Source organism: Corticium candelabrum, chromosome 21, assembly GCF_963422355.1.
Source record: "Corticium candelabrum chromosome 21, ooCorCand1.1, whole genome shotgun sequence".
Taxonomy (NCBI): Eukaryota; Metazoa; Porifera; class Homoscleromorpha; order Homosclerophorida; family Plakinidae; genus Corticium; species Corticium candelabrum.
This window is the reverse complement of record NC_085105.1, coordinates 3,085,335-3,102,874: the sequence shown is the minus strand read 5'-3', so window position 1 is coordinate 3,102,874 and position 17,540 is coordinate 3,085,335. Positions and strand designations below refer to the sequence as shown.

General features: G+C 39.8%; 4 protein-coding genes across 6 annotated transcripts; 2 read left to right on the top strand and 2 right to left on the bottom strand.

Moving 5' to 3' along the window:
• Window positions 1-592: 592 nt before the first annotated feature.
• On the bottom strand, window positions 593-5,274 carry LOC134196849 (remodeling and spacing factor 1-like). Its single transcript, XM_062666069.1, has 10 exons — window positions 5,136-5,274; window positions 4,915-5,021; window positions 4,736-4,834; window positions 4,548-4,679; window positions 4,317-4,402; window positions 4,000-4,189; window positions 3,838-3,942; window positions 2,215-2,303; window positions 2,100-2,160; window positions 593-2,033 (listed from the first exon to the last, which is right to left on the bottom strand). The coding sequence occupies exons 1-10, from the start codon at window positions 5,272-5,274 to the stop codon at window positions 849-851; spliced, it is 2,193 nt and encodes a 730-aa protein (XP_062522053.1). The 3' UTR covers window positions 593-848.
• Window positions 5,275-5,317: 43 nt separating this feature from the next.
• Window positions 5,318-7,814, top strand: LOC134196243 (putative glucosylceramidase 3). 3 transcript variants are annotated; one of them, XM_062665326.1, is made up of 3 exons: window positions 5,318-5,523; window positions 6,299-7,366; window positions 7,431-7,814. In XM_062665326.1, the coding sequence occupies exons 1-3, from the start codon at window positions 5,348-5,350 to the stop codon at window positions 7,648-7,650; spliced, it is 1,464 nt and encodes a 487-aa protein (XP_062521310.1). In that variant the 5' UTR covers window positions 5,318-5,347; the 3' UTR covers window positions 7,651-7,814. The 3 variants fall into 3 exon arrangements, with proteins under 3 accessions (XP_062521310.1, XP_062521312.1, XP_062521311.1); XM_062665328.1 differs by lacking the exon at window positions 5,318-5,523 and adding an exon at window positions 5,630-6,044 and having other exon boundaries at window positions 6,121-7,366; XM_062665327.1 differs by lacking the exon at window positions 5,318-5,523 and adding an exon at window positions 5,630-6,058 and having other exon boundaries at window positions 6,121-7,366.
• A 53-nt stretch (window positions 7,815-7,867) lies between these two features.
• LOC134196455 (protein O-mannosyl-transferase TMTC2-like) lies at window positions 7,868-13,321 on the bottom strand. Its single transcript, XM_062665584.1, has 11 exons — window positions 13,141-13,321; window positions 12,689-12,974; window positions 12,343-12,614; window positions 10,675-11,015; window positions 10,192-10,613; window positions 9,878-10,081; window positions 9,692-9,791; window positions 9,420-9,634; window positions 8,460-8,606; window positions 8,318-8,404; window positions 7,868-8,262 (listed from the first exon to the last, which is right to left on the bottom strand). The coding sequence occupies exons 1-11, from the start codon at window positions 13,296-13,298 to the stop codon at window positions 8,050-8,052; spliced, it is 2,445 nt and encodes an 814-aa protein (XP_062521568.1). The 5' UTR covers window positions 13,299-13,321; the 3' UTR covers window positions 7,868-8,049.
• Window positions 13,322-13,383: 62 nt separating this feature from the next.
• Window positions 13,384-17,483, top strand: LOC134196489 (mannose-P-dolichol utilization defect 1 protein-like). The gene is made up of 5 exons (XM_062665632.1): window positions 13,384-13,479; window positions 13,551-13,616; window positions 13,679-13,811; window positions 15,605-15,809; window positions 17,156-17,483. Exons 1-5 carry the CDS (start codon window positions 13,392-13,394, stop codon window positions 17,387-17,389), a joined length of 726 nt encoding a protein of 241 aa, XP_062521616.1. The 5' UTR covers window positions 13,384-13,391; the 3' UTR covers window positions 17,390-17,483.
• Window positions 17,484-17,540: the final 57 nt, after the last annotated feature.

The following is a 17,540-nucleotide window of genomic DNA, read 5'->3' as shown; positions in this document are numbered from 1 at the left end:
AGGCAAATGATGACTCCATTTATCATCTGTCCATTGACTACATCAAATCAACTGTTTCAAGCAGGACAAGAAACACAAAAGCAAGCATTACCAACTTGACTACCGTATTTCCTTGATTAGTAACTCATGGTTACTAATTTTCAGACTGATCAGAACCACGTGTTACAGCTACTATTTAGGCAGAGTTACTAATCAAGCATGGGTTACCATTTTTTCAATGTCTGCTATCACAGTTCAAGTTGAAGTAAGAGCATGGAAGTATTAGAGGAACATATTGGTGACCCATGCAAAAATGTCAAGTTACAGTAACCCTATTCAGTTACCAGTAGTTTACTCAGTGTGCTCATCATAAAAACCATGATGTCCACATAGTCATGATCATTGTCTTCATCTTTTTCTGACTGTGTCTCTTCTGCCGGATTTGTTTTGTTACCTCAATGTTTTGTGTTAACCTTTGATCTCTGACATCCAAGGCATGGATTACTAGTCGAGCACGGGTTACTATTTTCAAACTGATCAGATCCACAGGTTACTATTCGAGCAAGGTTACTAATCGAACACGGTCTATTCCAGGTAATGCTCAATACCGTATTTATTTTGCAATTTATTGCAATGTATTATATCCAACCTCATAAATCAGTTCGTTCATGTCAGTCCTAAACATTTTATTGCTGTTGTCAAACTTGCTTTAATTGACTAACAAACCATTATATATCAGATATCACTAAAAAACCAATAAGTAGTGCTAATTAAAAGAGAACACATCACCTGCAACGTGATGATTTCCATCTATGTCTAAAAGAATGCATCAACCTGAATTCCCATGGATACAAAACCTGATGCGACCCTCATATCACTAAATCCACACAATCCAGACTATCACTGGGTGATACTATACAAAGAGCAGATCCTTCTTTCCTCTTGCCTGATGTCAGCCTGTGTAATTTTCTCTGTGAGTTTATAGGTTGCCCTCCAATTTGGCTGAGTTTACCTGATACCTGTTGTGTTGCACTACTATTTGTTGAGGGTGTCGTACTTGTACCAAATGTACTGTTGCCAGCTAGTTGTGCATAGCAATGATCTTTTGGTACATGGTGTACTGATCTAATTGTCTTATTCGTTTCCCTGTCTGCTAGTGCACTAGTCGATCTACCATTCCGCATTGAAAATCTCTTTCTTTTCGTAGCTCTGTAGTCTTCGAGTTCCAAACTTGACGAATCTCCGGACTCACAATCGCTTCCTTCCAAGCTCTCTTCGTTTGTCTCTCTAGAGCTGTCGCTACTCGTTTCCAAGCATGCCACGAGGCTTGTTCTCTTTCTAGAAGGATGTCTAACAGATGTTGCTCTACTTGTACGGCCAGAAGTTTCAGTATCATTACTTTCATTGTTATCACCACTAAAACTGCTTTCTGCACTCATTATTTCAATCTCAGAATCATCTTCGTCTGTCTGTGTTGCTAATGATGTCAATGCTTGTGATTGCATATGTTTGGCTAAGCGTTGAGTGGCAACACGACTAGATGCTCTCGATTGCCTGAACACTCCATTCATATGACCGACCGGTTGAAAATTACGACAATGTCTATGACTGCCGTGTCGAGTTTTTCCATCAGAACACGATTCAGAATAGTCAGACTCAGTCATTTCATCACTTTCTGATTCTCTTGAATCACAAGTATACAAGGTATCTCTTTCATCCAAACCACCTAATGAAGCAACGTCACTAAGAACCACAGTACTTTCCGAGGACTCACTGCTGCTGTGTTCATCATTGCTCTCATGTTGAACAGCGTGTCTAGCATCTTCACCAAGTCTGTCAGAAGCAAACTTGCTTGCAGCCCGTGTCTGACGACGTGTGGGATCACAGAGAGCAGCAAGTGATCGATTGTAATGATCAACAGTTTGAGTGCCGTTCACCGAGCCTCGAACAGACCTCATCTCATTCTGGTAGATTGCTTCCTGAATAGCATGATCAAATGCCTTGTAACTGTAGAACTCCTTGTTGTTAGCCGTTTGATGAACGTTGCGAACCCTCTATACATCGTTCAACAATGTGTACAATCAATTACACCGTATAAGAGTGACATGCTGCTAACACACCCGTCCTGGTCCTGAACTAAGACCAGCATAGAAAATCGCTTCTTCTTCAAGTTTCAAGCACCTTGAAAATTATGAAAATAATTTTGACAGCAACAGACTGCACCTAACTTCCTACTTGGCCTCTTGTCTTCGAGAACGCTCTGCTTTTCGAACTAGATTTATGATACACTTCTGTTTCTCTTCGATTGCTGTATACAGTCTGTCCTGCATCAAGAACAAAAACACTACACACACACACACACACACACACACACACACACACACACACACACACACACACACACACACGTGCGCATGCATGCACACACACACACACACACACACACACACACACACACACACACACAATACATGTATGGACAAACAGACAAACATGCAGACAGACAGACATGCAAACAGACAGACAAACATGCAGACAAACAGATTATGATGTTTGTCTGTCGGTTTGCATGTCTGTCTGCTGCAGTGTTTTCCCCAGAAATCTTAGAAGACAGAGCGGAATACTCCGTGAAGTGGGCGTTACCAAATGCCACGCACAATGGCAGTTAAAACTATAATTTACAGATCAATGAGGGTCAACTGTGTCAAGCTCTAGAAATTTCGTCATCCTTGCCCGACAGTGCACGGGTTGCTTCTCTAGAGACAGCTGATTCATGGCACGAGCGGCTTTCATGCTCTAGTAGACTTTGACGAGGAATCATTTTATATGGAATATTAATCCAAATAGCTTTCCCTAGTGCACATCTTTTAGTACTAGATTGTGTCTTTCGACAAAGAGAGCACAGCAATGACTGTGTCTCCTTTTCTGCCTCACTACAGGAGCCATGAGAAATCATTTAGCCACTGGCGATCTACTCCAGTCGTCCTGTGCTTCATCAGTTGCCGCTCTTCTTTCAACAATGCAGGTGTTCTTATCTTCGACACCGTTGCTAGTAAAGAAAGACTCAATAGTTCTCTGCGACGCCCACATGGCACGTGCACTTTGACATGTAAACGTATATACCAACTTGCACATGAACACCAGCTGCGAAAGCATGGGTAGGAGCTACAGTGGGTGGAAAAGTGTTAGTGTTCCGCACAATTAGATGCCACTTGCTTTCTTAGTTAATTAATTTAATAAGCTTACTTTGAGATACTCAAGTCTTGGCATCTGGATGATCTACTTTACCTAATAGCTTAATTGCTTCAAATAAGCAGAGCCAAAAGATCCTGGGGAGAACAATGAATTTAGTCTGTTTATCTGTCTGTCTGACAGACACAGACAGACAGACAGACACACACACACCTCATATAAATGCCATAGAAACACAGCAAGCATATTTAAACAATAAACTAGACTACAGCAAAAGGTACATCTAACAGTGATACAGAGTATAGGATATACAAAATCACAAATTTCATACGTATACAGACCAATAATAATTAAATATCGAGAAAGTCACACCATTAATGCACAACAATTTAAGCAATTTGTTATGCAAATTGTCAAAAAGATGCTACCAAGATGCACCATGCAGTAGAAACTACAAATACACATCATGTACGTGAATAAATGAACAAGCTGCTATCATTAAGAAATAGTAAACAAAGACACAATCTCTGAAGCTACACATTAGATATGCTACCCCTCCAACACATTAGTCATATTATCTACAAAACAAAAAACTTTGGTGCTATTAAATTATGAGATATGACAATAATGATAGTCATGCACGTTAGTGTATACATTGATGTGTACCTGAAGACAGGGCAGACAATGCCAGTCTCCTGGTGGTACTTTGCTGAGAGGAGGAGAAAGACAGTCAAAATGATAGCCACGGTCACATGAATCACACAACAGCAACTATAACGCATGCAAAACTATCAACACACTCGCTTCATGAAACTCTCAAATACTGACTCTGTCTGGATGTCTGTCTACACGACATATTTCACAGCAAGCCTCAAAATCTCCCACAGCAGCCTCGTCGCCAGAAATGCCATCCTCATCACTGATGCTTTTACTAGTTCTATTTGTCCCACAGAAGAATTTCAGTTGTTCACTCTCAGATCTCACACTATATAGAAACTGATCCAACTCGTCTAGGGTGCTACAAAACACACAAATTGTATTGAAGTGTTACCTACAAATCCAGCATAATAAAATACAACTGAGAATATTGAGTGTTAGATGTTACGTAAATACCCAATCATGACATTTTGCAATACTAAGCATACCTAGCAACAACTTGCATCTTTGAACTGTTCATCGGCGAACCAATTGATTTCAGTTCTTTGTACAAAACAAATTGACCGACGGTGTCCTATGTAAAGGTTTACAAACTTATATACAGAGATTCGGTGTGTGTGTGTGTGTGTGTGTGTGTGTGTGTGTGTGTGTGTGTGTGTGTGTGTGTGTGTGTGTGTGTGTGTGTGTGTGTGTGTGATCACCGACAAATACACACATACCACAAACAGCCAGTATTTGTGACCGTCCTTGTCTTGAATCAAAGGTTTGAGTCGCAATTCTTCTGCACTACTCTCAGAGTTGATCTTGTCCTTCAACGACGCACTAACGTCAAACTGAGCTTCACACAATTCCTACAACAATTTCCGTCCAAATAGTTTATACAAAGCCAGCACAACAAACGACCCACTTTGATCAGAGGTAATCGGTCGGTAACACTGAGAGCAAAGTATCCTCCCTCTCTCAGCGTTTCGACGCATCCAATGCCAACATCGTACATCTCAGCAAACTAGCACAGAACGCACCATCCGCGAAATTGCTTGGCTTACATTCAAAGAGGCAACGGATAAAGAATGCCAATTATCTTACCGCCAACAACGCTTTCTCCCATGTAGACTTGTAATATCTCTTGAGCAGTCGCTGTCCAAACGACTGCAAGAGTTTGTGAAAGAATGTCACCACTGGTTCGCTGCACTCTGGAAAAAGAAAAAGAAGTCAGTTAACCAGATGGCCTAGAAACAGGTGCCAGACGGCAGTGCACTTGGGAGTTTCATACTAGGTACAATGTGTCAGCATGTAGGCAACTTTACTGTTTGCTAAAACGATGTCCTCGATGGTTTGAAACTTCATGGGCACTCCGAGAGGCTGACCAAAGCGTTCGAAAAAGCAGAGAAGGACAGGCCAACATTCGCTCTCCAGCAACTGTTCCTTCTGCAAACATTCAGTCATCGCGGCAATTTCTGCGCATGCGTTTCACGTGGTTATCCTGGCTACATAGGCCGAGTCTGCGTTACTTACTGCTATGGTCAATTCACACTGCGCATTTGCGTTGGCGTTGCTTCTTCAAGTTTTTTATTGGTCTTGTTCATCTGTTGAAGTTGTACAAACCGCCAAAGGGACATCTGACCGTTTGACACCGAAAACTGGTTTTCAATTTCAGAAGAATTTTGAAAGCAGCATTTCTATTCAAGTGAACAGGCATGTGTATTGCTCCTTAATTAATTTAAGTTAATTAAGTTAAAAATAGTTTGGCGTTGTGTGAATTCATGAAGATCAGAGGATACAAAACGGGAAGTGACTGTACATGTGACGTCGGTCAACTCTGTGTTACGTGCCTAACTGCATGTGCATGGGTCATGACAGCAATTGTTTCTTGCTCTTTGCAAGAATTGAATGTATCTCTTTCACGTGTAAGGTTACCTGTTATGAGGAATTCCACCACGCTACTATACAAACATTCCCACACATGACAATAAGGTCCATTGAACAATTGATGAATGATGATGTCAATAACAGTCATGCACTTAGCAGATATTGAAGTTTTTACAAAAAGTGCAAAAAAATTTCTGATGTTGACATAACCAATATTTGTCAGTTAGGTGTCTTTCTGTGCTATTTATTATGTAATAGAGCTTGTTTATAGACATCAACGTGTTAATTAATTTTTAGCATAACCAATCTGTTTGAATTATCTCTGAATTTGGGGAGAATGACTTGCTGTGAGACAATAAATGTTATGATCATTGTTAACTTTGTTCCCGGGTCTGTTCGTTCACATTTTCACATTTGTCATAGTTATGAGTGACATTCCTACTTCTCTTCCATGTGTCTACATGCACAGACGAGAGAGTTTATGAAAGAGGCAACACATGGTGCTATTTTATAATTGGTAGTGTTGTTGGTTTTGGCTTATTTTATCTTCTGAAATGAATTGTATGTAATGAAACATTTGATCTCAAATGAATTTTGGCAGATCGTTTCGTTTTCAAGAAATGCTTGGATTTGGTGGAGCATTTACAGAATCGTCATCATTTGTTTGGTCTGGCTTGAACAGTGAATCTCGCCAGCAAATTCTGGATCTCTTCTTTTCTAAAGACGGTCTCCAGTACTCTCTTGCCAGGGTCCCTATTGGATCATGTGATTTTTCCTTGAGTTTTTACAGCTACGATGATGTAGAAGGAGACACAGATTTGGAACATTTTAGTATTGAACATGACCAAAAATGGAGGATACCTTTCATGAAAGCTGCCATAGCTACAAGAGCAAAATGGAGTAACACGTCTATAAAGTTCTTGGGCTCTCCGTGGAGTGCTCCTGGTTGGATGAAATCTGATGGTCTTATGTCTTGTCCTGTTAGCTGTCTTTTGTGCACCTTGAAAGCAAAGTACCAAGATACTTATTCCAAGTACATATCGCTCTTTGTTTCTAAATTTACAGAAATCGGAATTCCCATATGGGGTGTAACTGTCCAGAATGAACCAGGTGCTTGCTCTCCCCTCTACGAAGGAATGCATTTCACACCAGAAACGGAGCGAGATTTTGTGAAGAACCACCTAGGCCCTGTGCTTTCATCAGATCACCCTCATCTGGCACTTTTGGTTTACGATCACAACAAAGATCATGTTGCCAAGTGGGCCGAGACAATTTATAGTGACAAGAATGCATCTCAGTATGTATGGGGTATGGCTGTTCACTGGTACTCAGGTGACCAATTCAGTAACTTGAACACAACACATTACATTGATGTGTCCAAGCCTATATTGGCAACTGAGGCGACTGTAAAACGAGAGAAGGATCCAACAGATCCTTTGTGGAGCCACGGTGAGCATTATGCTCACGATATGATTGGTGACTTTAACAACTGGGTTGTTGGGTTTATTGATTGGAACTTGTTGCTCGACATGTATGGTGGTCCAGATCATGCAGGACCACACGAGTGTGAGGGGCTCATAAAGTGTGGAAGTGATGCCATGATCCTAGCAGATAACACAACCGGAAAAATATATCTTCAAACATTCTACTACTACATGGGTCATTTTAGGTACGAGTGTTATGCATGCTTGTGTGTTTGAAGTGATGTGTACTTTTGCTTCTATTTGTGTTAGCAAATTTGTGCCTCCTGGATCAATTCGCATTGGAGTTGTTTCTAGTAATGAGGATCTGGAGGCAACTGGATTTGTGACACCTGATAATACAACTGCTGTTGTTGTGATGAACTCTCATGACGATCCTATTACTTACAAACTATTGGATGAAATATCAACTTTGGCAGTCAATGTCACCATTCCTGCTCATGCCATACAAACTGTTTTGTATTCGGTATAGTTTTTAACTGTGACTTAGTGCTAAGGTTAAGGCTGCCGCTGTTTACAACAGAAAGGTGTCCTGGAGCATTGGACAAGTTATACTGGCACAAGGCACCTATTTTTCTAACACATTTATATGAAATACAGTTGATCAGTGTATATCATCTTGTAAATGTCAATAACCTTAGGACAACTATAGGATGCTTTTGAAGTGTTGGTGTCAATATACCTATACATTTCGTAAACAAACCTACTTTATATTCACTACAAAACACAGTTTAAAATCAAGGTAACTGCTAAAGCAACAAACTGATCTTGTCCACTGGCTACAATACATTGCATCTACACCATATACAAAAACTATCTTCCATTGGAACAGGTATATGCATGCTCTTACCATTTGTCATCACAGTAGCTCTCACACTATTTCTCTTGCATCAATTTGCTTCAGTGCAAGTAATGCTGGCTGGTAGCCCCGATCAACTTGAATGGCCATCTTGTATGCTTTCACAGCTTCATGCGGAAGACGTTTTTTCTCAAGCGCCTGTCCTAGGTAGTAATGTGCTTCTGCAAGGTTGGGGTTAAGGCGAGTAGCTTGTCGAAACTGAAGTTCACTTTTGTCAATCTGTTCCTGTTTCAAGCACAAACTTTAGATGTCTGAAAATTCTAATGTTAGAATTACGTACATTCCACAAAAGCAGTTTGCCAAGTTGGAGCCAACCGTTCGCATTGTTAGGATGGTAATGAAGTGCGTTCTCATATGCTTTCTCAGCCTAATCAGCACATTTGATCATGACTAAAGTCAAAGTCTGTGGTTATATGTCTTGCCTCCTTAAATCTCTTGCCAGTAGTAAAAGTGCCATCCTTCAGTCTTGAATGTTTCTTGTTTGTAGTTGCAATGAGACTGGCAAGTGCAAAGCCTGCATTTTCGTTTGGTTCCACCATTAAAACATGATTGTAGTGCAATTTTGCCACCTAGAATGTAATAACTATTACAAGTACATACAGTCCAGGCAACATTAGTATCTAGAGAACCATTGAAACTACAGTTTGAACACTACTGAACAACTGCCAAATCACTGCATACACCACATATGTCATCGTCATACCCAGCTTTGAATTTTCATCAATGATCACACATACTCCTCGCTTTAGATCCATTTAATCAAGATACAATGTTAGTTCGATATTTCAAGCAAGTCAGCTGTTATAATTGTAGTAGTGCAACTACGTTACCACTACTGTATGTAATGCTATTGCTGATTTATAAACACAACAGAGATATACAGTATCCTGTATGCTAAGCAGTGGCATAAATAGGTATTTATACCCACAAATGCAGTCATGCATGCATGTATCACCCTAAAATCTGGGATGTGATAGGGTGTAGCTCTGTCAACATAGTAACTGGCTATGATGCAGTGCCTATAAGTAAGATCTAGTCAAAAGTGTTTCTTGACAGTCAAAAATTATTGGACATGCCTGCCTATAAAAGTACAGGCAACATGGAAACATGCTTATCGGTATGCCCTGCTAAACATAGAAACTGTTAATATTTTTAGCATCGTCTCAAGATGCCCAAACTAACCTTGCATAATTCTTAAATATACCATAAAACATGTTCTGTTATTCCAGAAACTGTGTAAGAGAGTATAGTATGTCTGACTAGTCTCATACATAACATACATCATGCGAGACTACAGCTTGGCAGATGAGTTTGAATACAAGCAACACAATTGGTCCACACATAACACAGATTACATGATACAGATCTACTATGTCAGTTACCTCCAACCGGTCCATCTTCTCATTTACAAGACCAATGTTGTAATGTAACGTAGGATCGTGAGGTCGTCGTTTCAGTGCTACTCTGTATCGTTCATCTGCTTCTTTCCACCGCTCCTGGATTCGACACAAATGACCCATGTTTGTGTTTGCATCAGCACTATCTGGCTTGAGACGAATAGCTTCCAGGTATGCCTCCTCAGCCTCCCGAGGTCGTTCTAGTACAAATATGATGTTGCTAACAGAGTATTTGTTAATAAAATCATGAGTATAACCAGTGTTCAGTAAGATAAGGCCCAGGTTAGTCCACGCAGCTGTATAATGAGGTCTGAGATCAAGAGCCTGACGATAAAACTGTTCACAGTTTCGAAAGCCCTGTATAATGGAAATTAAACTTCGATGTAGTTGCGTATTTTACACTTTTGTTAATATTGGCAATCAAACAATGTTGAGTGGTAAACCTTGTTTGCTAATACATTTCCCATTGTCAAGTGAATCTTGGCATTACCAGGATTAGCTCTTAGGCCAGAAACAGCCAAAGACTCTGTTGATACCCAGTCAAAATTGCGAAGAAACGTCTTTGAGGCAAGCACTATGAGATATCCATAAAACACCACAGTAAGAGCTGGTGGAAGTCGAAATCGAGGCAGCCAAGACTGAAACACCTGCAAAATGACAATTTACAAAACACATCAACAGTAGAAATACTAGAAAACACAGACTACAGACTATATAAAACACAGGTAGTTACACTGGCACATATAGAATGACATACTTCATCATTTGTAGTATGCTCAGTTCGATTGTGCATGAACACTCTCAGTGCCAGTGCTACCATAAGACAGTATCCCATGCTTGGCAAGTAAAGTACTCTTTCAGCCACAACAAATCCAACAGGGAAGAAAAGATTTGACGCAGGAATGAAAGGTGCCACCATCATACATAATCCCATAGTAAGAACCTGCCTTCGCTTGATCACTGAAACCAACTTGGGTAGATTAAGTGCAGCAGTAGCCACTGCAGGTTTTCCTAACATAGGTACACGACCATTTGCAGCTGAAACAATGTGATTCTGTATAACTGAAGATCTCTCTCCTGAAATCAGAGTGTCTTGTTCTTCACAAGCTAGTACTACTTGTCTTTCACATTCTTGCTTGCTAGTATTCTCACAAGCTTTGCTATTTGAACCAAATAATCCTGTGACCAAATGAGTTTGATGTAATAAAGTCAAGGATGGTTTAATTCAATTAACACTTACCATAATATACCAAGATAAACATTGTAATAGCAGCAGATATTGTAACCAAGTTTCGAGGATCTTGATTATCCTTTAATCTTGGTATGCTGTCCATCGACCAATCATAGCACAAGATTAAGGGACACATCAGTGTCCAAATATTTAAAGCACATAGATAGCTGTAGGTTCTGACTCTCGTCCAAATATTTGGCTCAAATAAAGTTGGGTTATCAGACTCAACGAATGATGTGGCAGTTCCGCCAGCCAACAGAACTATTCTCAAAGTGAGAAAGACGACAAGTGCTGCTGAAAGAAGTAATACCCTTCTAAGAAGACACTGAAACCATGTTGGCCGAGTATGCCTATAGACAATGTTGATACCAACAATTACTTTACTTTAATTAATGGCTAGCCTCAATGCCAGACTACTTTGCATGTGAGGTGGTGGAAAGGCAGATGAGAGGGCAGGGAGAAAAATGCGGTGTTCTTCTCCCCGCCACCCCACATGCAAAGGCTTTTTTCTCCCTGCCCTCCCTGCCGCCTCACCAGCAAAAAGCAGTCTGGCACCAAGGATAATTAATGACAGACTACCTAACCTACTGTAATCTAAAATCTACAGCTCTAAATACTTAAATTATAAAATATTATGAAATTTTTTAACCTCTACTCTGAATTACATGCATATAGTACTACTCCAACCTCGCTGATCAAATCCCTTAATTAAAAAGAACAATGCTAGGGCTGTTGACTATATATGTATGTAGACAGTGTTCACATATATAAAGATTTACATTCCCAAATTAGCCTGTACATGTGATGTACTTACTAGTAACTAGTCAAATGCATGACTGATTTCACAGCTATACACTTAAAATCCCATGTCCTTTAGACTTTATAACGAGCCAGTTATACTTAGATATCACTTTAGTATGTCACGTGTAACTATATATTACTCCAAAATACAACTACTAGTATGTATATTAAAGACACAGTACTACAAAAGTTAAAAACTGCCTCATAATTGTCTTGTACAGTACTGCTGTCACTGTGACCGAGTCTCCTTAGTCCATGTGCTAACATATGTAAAGTGATGGACGACCCCATTGTTTCAACACACCATTTGGATTAGAAGTAAAAGTAAAACAACAGAAGGTCAGATTAGCAAGGTACACTACACCGTGCAACAACTTTTAAATCTACTCTGTACATTGTTACTTCAGCTCTTGAAATGTACTTTACAAAATTAAAATTATAACAGACAAATGTCAACATATCACTCACAAGTTTTAACATCAATTCCTTCAAGTCTCCACTGTTTTACCAAATAATACTAATTGCAAATTCAAAAATGTTGTGCTATATAGCTAATTAAAAAGAAGTCGTGCAAGCTAAAGTTGTATGTCTTCATTTAATTAGACCACTATGCCATAAAACTGACACCACAGCAGGTTTCTACCATTAGTGCTCAGCTTCTTGTTGTCGCTAAATAAATGCTGGATGTTGTGTAAGAGGCCTAATAAGTAGCCTTTAATAAAGACAATGATGAATATAGCCTAAAAGAATTAATTAAAGTTAATATACAATGTGTACTCTGAGTGACTGTTACAGTTTCACAATAGAATAGAATAGAATATGAACACCAGGTGATTCAGTTTGTCTCACTAATTCAATTGGCACTTACTTACTAACCATAACGCTGTAATTCTCAACAAAACATCTCTTCCGTTCAGACGACATGCATAAACCAAATCATATGTCACACAAGCTGCCAGAACGGTGATACCAGTCTCTTTACACAACGTTGAAATTCCGCACAAAACAATGGCCATCCACAAATATCCGTAGGAAAATGTGTCAACAGGGACATCTTTGGCGTCATAAACCGCTTTGCAATAGCATCGAAATGACAGCAAATAATACACTGCTGCCAACAGCTCCGCTCTACCAACTACACTGGAAACCTTTGGAAGGATGAAGAACAAAAACAACAAGTCACGTGCCAGCTGAAAAGCCCCGCCCCGCTGTCCTCCCTTACCGCTTCAGTGTGAATCGGATGTACAGCAAAGAGAAGACCAGCAGCCAAAGCTGGTGCAATATCGCCTCCAAAAATAACTACACACACTTCGAAAAAGAGAGCCGATACGAGGCCGTGTAGGAACACATTGATGAGATGGTAGCCGCAGGGATGCAACCCGTGCAGCGCGAAGTTCCAGCGAAACGTGAGCACGGTGAGAGGGCGATAGGACTTGTGCGAGTCGTTTCGACTGATCGGAACGCCCCAAAAGTCATTTAGAAAGACGTGCTTCAACGGAGTCGACGGTCTGCAAGCAAGCACATCACAAAGAAAATTAGTCGTTCTGCTCTCCGTCATATTAACTATGACAATGTATTTCGCAAATCCGAGCAAACCACACGGTAACGGCAAACATGCGGCGACTCGTTGAAAACCATTGCGAAGCAAAGGTGTACGCGATGCAGACGGTCTACCTGACGTCTCTGTTTGTCACTATGGCTTCATTGTCGTCGAAAAGCAGATCTCCGTGCAGACTGTTGACGTACAGCGACACACCGAGTGCAAATACTATCAAGTGCACTTTGAGTTTAGACAGCGTTCCAGTGCATTCTGGCGTCTGACGTCTACTCATCGCCGTTCGAGCTCCTCATTACCGTATTGCGCAGCGCAATAGTACACAACAGTCTTGTGCGCGCGCGCTTTAGTCTTATGTGGGAGTGGCACCATGGCGACGTTATTCGAAAGTCTCGTTTTACTCTTTCTGCCTCGTCACTGTTACGAGCAGTTCTTTCTACAGTTCGATTTTTTTCACGGTGAGATGGATGTTATGTTTATCTATGTTGAGAAGTGACAATAAAATTTATTGTTTTTTTTTCGAATCTAGTTGAATGTTGGAAGATGTTTATTAGCCGGGCTCTAGGTTATGGTGTCATTCTAGGATCAACAGGGGGTAAAATGTGTGTACAACATTGTGTGTTGCAAGTGGTGTAGAGGTCGTGACTGTATACGTAGTGAAGTTGCCGCAGATGATCAAGATTTATAATGCTGGCAGTGTGGGAGGTCTCAGTCTTACTTCCTTTTTGCTTGAATTGATGGCAGTTACATGCACAATGACATACAACATTGCCAATCATTACCCTTTCAGGTAATGCTAAGAATTTTCTATAATTTTGTGCTGTTAGGTCTAACAAGTATGTATTGGATGTGAATTTATGTGCTGTAATTTGTATGTAAGTTGGTGACCAAACGTTATAATTAAGTAATTAACTAATTAATGGTAAAAACTGGGGTGACTTACCATATACCATAGAAACTAGATGGATTTGATTTACAATACAAATGGTCATTAATGACTTCCAGCCTATTTTGGACTAAGTAGAACGCAGTACTTTTGGAGTTAATTCATAGCATTTTGTTGTTTTGTACTATCCTAATTATCTACTTCTAACATGTGGTTGGATTCTTACTAGTTTATATGAAATGTGAATTTTGCTATAGTGAATATTTATTTGTAACTATTGATCAGTTTGTGAAAGCACTTTGTTCTTCTACACACGCACACACACGCATGCACACACACATGCACACGTGCGCACGCACACACACACACACACACACACACACACACACACACACACACACACACACACACACACACACAGCAAACACAGACATTGAGTACATCAAAGTGGCCAAACGTCCATGGTAACAAGATGTTGGGTGCACAAGAACAAAAATTGAAGATTTGTTTATAATAATTATAAGATGAGCACAGTACAGTACTCTACTGACAAAGAGCAGAGTTGATGTAAGCATATGTTGGAAGACTATGATCAACAAAATTAATTTAAAGAAGCCAGAAGAAACCAGAAACCAGAAAGAAAGATAATGGGGATCTCGTGACAGCTACAATTGGATCCTGTTGCAGAGGTATTACCATAAGTACTACAGCTGTTGTCTTTTGCTTCACCTAGTACACTTTGGAGTAAAGGAAAATCCATAAGTGCCCAGTAAAAGCACAAAAGAGCAGAAGATACCATGTACAATGTAGAGATCAGGCCCTTAACTTCATGTGTAGAAATTGTTTTATACAAAGTGCTTTTGACAAGTACACTTTATGATTAGAAATAGTGAAATGAATACGTTGAGAATATTTTGGTTCTAATGAGGGATTTCCTTTATGGATACTTGAAAGGAAATGCAACATCTATTCATTAGGTGCATACAAGACATAGGTACTGTTGGATTGCTCACATACTGGGTCAGTGACAGAATCTTCCCAACTAAATGAAGTGAACTGAAAGGATAGCGAGGGTGATGGCAAGGTAAGAACCAGAAGTCATGTACAAAAGACTGCCCCTGAGGTTATAATTGGTATTTAGTAAATACTTCCCACACGGGTGCTTATACTGGTTTAGCAGGTCCTTCCACACCAATTATGACTGCAGAGGGAATTATTACAGCCCCATACCCCACTGTCCGGCATGATTAAAAAAATAGAATCCATGGCTCTTTGTAGACTTGACTCAGTCTTGCTCCACCGTCGTCATTCTGGATTGTCAACCCTCAGCGGAGTGAGAGCCAGATGATTGTCTATCCTCAGCAGAGCAAGAGTGATGTCATGCTCGCTCTGTTGGAGGATTGACAATTCATGGATGATAAGGTGGAGTGAGACTGGGTTGAGTCTACTCTATTTGTACAAATATGGTACATAAATGTGACATTTATTATGCAATGAATAATGTATTTAGGAGTGGTAATCTCCAGAGGTTTAGTAAATATGATGTTGTAAGTCCTCTTTTATGTTTACTGAGTTGTTTGCTGATAAGGCGTCTTCTCAAGGTCTAATTCTGAGGGCATGTTGTATTTCACATCAAAAGAATTGTCCTGATGCCGCTACAATGAAAACTAACTTCATATGTGTTTTGTCTCTTTTAGCACATGGGGTGAGTCTTTCTTTGTTTCCCTTCAGTGTGCGGTGCTAGTTGTGATGTACTTCTACTATACCAACAACAAACTCTGTGCGGCAATGTCTCTTCCAATATATGTTTTCATAACATATCTGCTGGGTTCTGGTATCACACCTATGGCAGTTCTCATAAACCTTCAAGCTACTACCATTCCTGTTATGACGTTTAGCAAGGTATTTTGTGTATAATTGTTGCTAAACTATAAATTATTGTTAAATGTTTGTGAAATGTCCTTTAAAAGTGTATTTGTTATACTGCTATAGTTTCTTTCACTTAATTAAGCCGTAAAAGGGTGTGTCCATCTTCTTTGGATCACTTTGATACTTATGTAATTACGTAAATGAGTGATTAGTTCCATGTCGTTATGGACAGTAATTGAAAATTATAGTTGTTATCTTGCAATACAACCATTATTATAGGAGTACTTTTCTTTAGTTGTGGTTGTTTGTATAGTAAATTGGTCAACTGACAGGCATAAATAAAGCCATGGAGGCAATTCGAGTAAATTTTAGGTTTGCTGTTCCACCTGAATTCAAGGGACTGTGTGACATCTGTGTGAGGTAGTCTATATCTAATTGAGCTCAACTGTAAGAAGCTGTGTGATATGGCAGATCCAGTCTTCCATATCAGTGGAACAAATATTCCATTTGTAGAATTAATAGAACTATTGCTTTTACTGACTTGTTCCTGAAAGGACTTCTCGTATGTAAAAAGTAAATGCAGGCAGTTGCCTGTGCATGCTATAAAACCTCTGATATTACAATTGCCCGAGTCTGGCCCTCACCGTTGTGCACAATTATGGCATACCCAATACCCAGTTTGCCTGTCTTGCTGCATTTGTGTGTACTCTTAATTAACAACTACCTATACCTGCTTTCTTGAGTCCTAGGAAAAGGAGTGTTCGAGATAATACAGAAACCATTAGTGTGTCTGGAAATTTCTACTTGTGATGGCAATAATGACTCCATTAGAGTCTGTTTGAGTAAGACCCAGATGTGAATTCCTAAGACTTAATTAATTAATAGTAAACAGCTTTCATATGAGTTTGACTGTCACTGTTACAATGATCATTAATGACAGATCTCGTACAGCCCATGCCTAGTTTTGTTGTACACATGAAATGTACACAAGTAGGTCACACTGACACAACCAAGTTGAAATTATCATGGCAATGCAAAAACCCAGTCACTAGTGACTGTAGGGAGCTTGCATAGTGCAGGCATAAACATAATTGTAAATCAGCAAGATTGTTCACTGGTCAAACAAAATGTTATCAGCTAAGTTTTAGCTCAGACTGGCGCATAATGTGATTTCTGCTACCATCTTGTGGTCATTGCAGCTGCCACTATCTAACTGTAACATCATTCGGCTATTTTACTAATTAATTAATGCTGTTTGTAAAGTGATTATTGAGGAATTTATACCATAGCTAGATATGTGCTTTGCCTACCTAATGTTTTTGTCATTGTGTAATACAGTAAGCTCTCCATCTAACTGCTCATTCCATGTTGTGTGACAGTCATTCCAGGTTTGGGCGAACTACAAGAATGGAAACACTGGTCAGTTGTCTGCAATCACAACGTTCCTCAATCTGGCAGGAACCCTCGCTCGGATCTTCACCACTCTTCAAGAAGTAAACGATGCTCTTATTCTTTTCTCATTTATCATCAGCTCTACTTTGAATGGAACCTTGGCCTTCCAAATAGTGTACTACTGGAATGTCAAAGTGCCCGATGAGTCTAAAGACAAATGAGTCTTGTTGTATCTCTAGTGGGGACAACATGTTTCTATTAACCTATGATTTGACATTACATTCAGTTCGTTGTACTACCCACTATGACAGTGAATACCATTAACTTTGATTTCCATTTTGGAAATCCAGTTGGTCCAATGGCAGGTTTTGT